General features: G+C 50.4%; 1 protein-coding gene across 1 annotated transcript; it reads right to left on the bottom strand.

Moving 5' to 3' along the window:
- Window positions 1-780: 780 nt before the first annotated feature.
- Window positions 781-2,639, bottom strand: LOC125536157 (15-cis-phytoene desaturase, chloroplastic/chromoplastic). Its single transcript, XM_048699306.1, has one exon. It carries the CDS (start codon window positions 2,399-2,401, stop codon window positions 977-979), a length of 1,425 nt encoding a protein of 474 aa, XP_048555263.1. The 5' UTR covers window positions 2,402-2,639; the 3' UTR covers window positions 781-976.
- Window positions 2,640-5,530: the final 2,891 nt, after the last annotated feature.

Here is a 5,530-nt window from a genome sequence, read left to right as displayed (position 1 = left end):
AGAAATCGGTGTGAGCGAGAGGTCATCCGAGAGGGTCGAGCGAATAAACTATGTATGGGCTCCAGATTTTTTGTAAATAAAGAGATAAAAACCAATGAGAGGCGAGACAAAAAAACCTGACGAAAAAAAACATGGAGACGAGGCTACCAAGTCATACATTAGAAGTAGAGAATTAGGAATGGATCCGAAAGAAGATCAAGGTGGATCAGAAAAGAATCATTTCCTACCCGTTTGTAATGTGTTTGGTCGGAGAACAGACTAAAATGATCCCTTAAAGATCAATCTAGCAGGACCTAACAAGGAATCGAGTGCTTACTCAGAGTGCCAAACTTCTTCACTTAATAAAATATCCATATACTGACCAGACTGCAAATGATCCCTTAAACTCCATATACTTGTCCAGGGCAATGAAAAACCCAAAAGGGCAAATCCAATTAATCTCGGTCATCAAATCATGTCAATCCAACGACCTAAACTGCTTTAATGTTGAACGCTCAACATGTTTAGTGTATAGTTAATTTCATGCCAAATATAATAATAATTATATACAAATAATATCCTATTTAATATCCGCGTGCACTTAATATACTTTCAAATTAACGTGCATTGCACATACACATTGACTAGTACGAGAAAACACGCAAACCACCTTTCTCGACCACCCCACCGCATATCATGTGATGCGGAGAAATCCTCAAAAATTTCTCGCTTTTACTTCTATCACGATTTTTTACGCCATGAAACGCCCAAGTAACCTCGTGCAGATGCGCTGTCATCCCGTCTAGGGTGAAAAGCTCATTTTTTTTGTCATAGAAATAAGTACCCAACCCAACCATATTGAGACGCGTTTTGTGACAAAAAATATTTCCGTTCGAACTAAAATTTACACAAACCAGAGATGTGCTCGGACGTGCATTTTGCCTTGCCACTCGAACAGTAAGAACAACGGAATCCTCGCGCACAGAAGCCCTTTTCCTCAGCTCAAGGATTGGGACAGCCCCCCATCCTTGGCCAGGGCCTCGGCCGCCCTCCTCCCAGACACCATCGCGCCGTCGAACGTGGCGGAGCACCAGTGGTCGCCGCACACGTACACGCCGTCGCCGGCCCTGGGGTCCCGCCCCGCTGGCTCCGTGGGCGGCGTCTGGTCCGGCTGCGCGAAGCCGATGCGGTACGTCCTCAGGTGCGCCCACGACGCCACCTCCCCCGCCCCGAACCACCCGCCGAGCTCCCGGACAGCCTCGCCGGCCAGCTCCGCGTCCTCCCGGTCGGCGAAGGAGCCCACGAGCGACACGGACACCAGCACCTTCCCCGCCGGTGCGTACGACGGCGCCACGTTGGTCGCGAAGAACATGTTGTTCACGATCCCCTTGCCCGACCCGTTGAGGAGCAGCACGGGTTCTTGCACCGCGGCGCGGTCCGCGGAGAAGTAGAGGCACACGGTGCTCCTCTCGGCCGCCTTCTTGTTCTTGGGTCTCGCAGGTAGCTGCGGCAGGAGCTTCTCTGCTTCCGGCTGCTCGACTGCGACGATGACGCCGAGCTTGCCGGACACGGTCTCGCCGGTGTCGAGCGTCACGCCGGACGACGGGTCGATGGCGGCGACGCGGGCGTTGAGGCGAACGGAGCCCGCGGGGAGGCGGTCCGCGAGCTGCGCTGCGATGGCGCCGATCCCGGCCTCCGGCAGGGCGTTGTCACCAAGGGCGAGGCGCTTGAACACGAGCTCGAAGAGGCGGGACGACGTGTCGAGCGCCGGGTCGAAGAATATCCCCGCGAGGAACGGCCGCAGGAACCGCTCCACGATGGACGGCGAGAACCCGAGCTTCTCCAGGTGCCTCGCGGTGGTCGTCTCCGGCGAGGAGAGGATGACGTCGTCCGGGGTGGCGGCCGCGCGGAGCCGGGTGATGCCGACGAGGAGCTTGTCGGGGAGGGTGCCGACGGGGGAGAAGACCGAAGAGAGGGAGCGGATGGGGAAGCGGAACGGGTCGGAGAGCATGTGGAACGGCGACCCGCCCTCGCCGGCGCCGATGTAGACGAGCGCGCCGGGGAAGAACGGCTGGAGGCGCAGCGCCTGGAAGTCGAGGAGGCGCTGGCACTCGGGGTACGCGGTGAGGAAGATCTGGAAGCCCCGGTCGAGCAGGTACCCGTCGACCTCGTCGGTGGCGACGCGGCCGCCGACGCGGTCCGAGGCCTCCAGGAGCGTGAACGGCACGGAGAGGGAGGCCAGGTGCGTGGCCGCCGCGAGGCCCGCGAGCCCGCCGCCGACGATGACGGCCTGCTTGCCAGCAGCGTCGGCCTGGTTCACGTTCACCGATGTCGCCGCGGCGGAGACGGCGAACCGGAGGGTGGCATGGCGGCGGGGCGTGGGAGGCGCGGGTACGAGGAGGTGGGCGGCGTGGACGCGCATGGGGGTTGCGGTTGCGGCGAGTGGCGGGAAGAGACTGGGCAGAAACGGGGAATCGTGGCGGGGTACGGTTCGGGAGGTGTAGGCGGTTGTCCATGGAGTTGTGGATATGGTGATCCGTCGCGTGGACCTGGCGTTTGGATGGAGCGGTGGCCATAGTGGGGCCGCTAGCGGAAATGTGGGTGGGTGTTTGTCGACTGGGTGCAGGGCAGGCTCGTGGCCATGTGGGTGTTATCCTCTCGGTCCCGGGGAGAAGGAAGGGAATTGCTCCGCCGCGATCCCGAGTGCCAACGACAAACAGAGTTTAGCGAGACAGGATGACGTGCCACTGTTTTTCTTGGAGTGTTATTTTCTTTCGAAAATGCCCAAACTCATTCATATATTAAGGCTCCGTTCGGAGTCACTCCGCTTCGTCACTCCGCCGCAGAGCGGAGCGGCATACCGTAGAAATACGGAGAGCGGCAAACAATGCACTCCGCGCGCTCCGCTCCCTGATGACGGAGCGGTGGATTTCCGAACACAGCTTAAGTATCGTAGATCCTTGTAAACACACTCGTACAGAAAGATAAAATCATATTAAAAAATTTGGGGTTGCCGAAGTCTTCTTTCTTCCGCATCCATCGACGGCGTTGTGAGCATAACTCAATGCTGCCTCTGGGCTTCCGCACCGGCGGAGCAAACTTTTTTAAACCCACAAACCTATAGAAGCAGGTCGAGAAGTCATTGATGCAGACTAGGAGATACGCACGACAGCCATTGATACGTTCATTTTGCATCATACTTTTATATCGATATTTATTGCATTATGTGCTGTTATTACACATTATGTCACAATACTTATGCCTATTCTCTTTTATTTTACAAGGTTTACACGAAGAGGGAGAATGCCGGCAGCTGGAATTCTGGGCTAGAAAAGGAGCAAATATTAGAGACCTATTCTGCACAACTCCAAAAGCCCTGAAACTCCACGAAAGTCAGTTTTGAAATATATAAAAAATATTGGGCGAAGAAAGCACCAGAGAGGGCCACCCACCGTCCACGAGGGAGGGGGCGCCCTACCCCCCTGGGCGCACCCCCTACCTCGTGGGCCCCCTGCAGGCCTCCGGTGTCCATCTTTTGCTATATGAAGTCTTTTGCCCTAGAAAAAATTAGAAGGAAGCTTTCGAGACGAAGCGCCGCCGTCTCGAGGCAGAACCTTGGCGGAACCAATCTAAGGCTCCGGCGGAGCTGTTCTGCTGGGAAAACAACCCTCCGGGAGGAGGAAATCGTCACCATCGTCATCACCATTGATCTTCTTATCGGGAGGGAGTCAATCTCCATCAACATCTTCACCAGCATCATCTCATCTCGAATCCTAGTTCATCTCTTGTATCCAATCTTTGTCTCAAAACCTCAGATTCGTACCTGTGGGTTGCTAGTAGTGTTGTTTACTCGTTATAGTTGATGCTTGTTGGTTTATTTGGTGGAAGATCATATGTTCAGATCCTTTATGCATATTAATACCCCTCTGACTATGAACATGAATATGATTTGTTAGTAGTTACGTTTGTTCCTGAGGACATGGGGGAAGTCTTGCTATAAGTAGTCACGTGAATTTGGTATTCGTTCGATATTTTGATAAGATGTATGTTGTCTTTCCTCTAGTGGTGACATGTGAACGTCGATTACATGACACTTCACCATTGTTTGGGCCTAGGGGAAGGCATTGGGAAGTAATAAGTAGATGATGGGTTGCTAGAGTGACAGAAGCTTAAACCCTAGTTTATGCGTTGCTTCGTAAGGGGCTGATTTGGATCTATATGTTTCATGCTATGGTTAGGAATACTTCTTTTGTAGTTGCGGATGCTTGCAAGAGGGGTTAATCATAAGTGAGATGCTTGTTCAAGGAAGGGCAGTACCCAAGCACCGGTCCACCCACATATCAGATTATCAAAGTAACGAACGTGAATCATATGAGCATGATGAAAACTAGCTTGACGATAATTCCCATGTGTCCTCGGGAGCGCTTTCCTTTATATAAGAGTTTGTCCAGGCTTGTCCTTTGCTACAAAAAGGATTGGGCCACCTTGCTGCACCTTGTTTACTTTTGTTACTTGTTACCCGTTACAAATTACCTTATCACAAAACTATCTGTTATCGATAATTTTAGTGCTTGCAGAGAATACCTTACTGAAAACCGCTTGTCATTTCCTTCTCCTCCTTGTTGGGTTCGACACTCTTACTTATCGAAAGGACTACGATAGATCCCCTATACTTGTGGGTCATTAAGACTCTTTTCTCGCGCCGTTGCCGGGGAGTGAAGTGCCTTTGGTAGGTGGAATTTAGTAAGAAAAATTTTATATAGTGTGCTAAAATTTACTGTCACTTGTTACTATGGAAAATAATTCTTTGAGGGGTTTGTTCGGGGTATCTTCACCCGACCAGTAGAGCAAAGAGTTGCTCCTCAACCTACTGAACCTACTGAAAATGTTTACTTTGAAATTCCTTCGGGTATGATAGAGAAACTGCTAGCTAATCATTTTACAAGAGATGGAATGTTGCATCCCGATTTGCACCTAATCTATGTGGATAAAGTTTGTGGATTATTTAATCTTGTAGGTATGCCTGAAAATGTTATCAAGAAGAAGGTGTTCCCTTTATCTTTGAAGGGAAAGGCATTGACATGGTTTATGCCATGCGATGATATTGGATCATGGAACTACAACCGATTGAAATTGAAATTTCATCATAAGTTTTATCCTATGCATCTGGTTCATCGTGATCGTAATTATATATATATACATATATAATTTTTGGCCTCGCGAAGGAGAAAGTATTGCTCAAGCTTGGGGGAGGCTTAAGTCAATGTTACATTCATGCCCCAATCATGAGCTCTCAAGAGAAATTATTATTCAAATTTTTTATGCTCGGCTTTCTCTCAAAAATCGCTCCATGCTTGATACTTCTTGTACTGATTCTTTTATGATGAAGACTATTGAATTCAGATGGGATTTATTGGAAAGAATTAAACGCAACTGTGAAGATTGGGAACTCGAGAAGGTAAGGAGTCAGGTATAACACCTAAGTTTGATTGTGTTAATTCTTTTATGGATACCGATGCTTTTCGTGAATTTAGCACTAAATATGGACTTG

This window comes from Triticum urartu, chromosome 2 (genome assembly GCF_003073215.2).
Source record: "Triticum urartu cultivar G1812 chromosome 2, Tu2.1, whole genome shotgun sequence".
NCBI lineage: Eukaryota > Viridiplantae > Streptophyta > Magnoliopsida > Poales > Poaceae > Triticum > Triticum urartu.
This window is presented reverse-complemented; position numbering and strand designations above follow the sequence as displayed.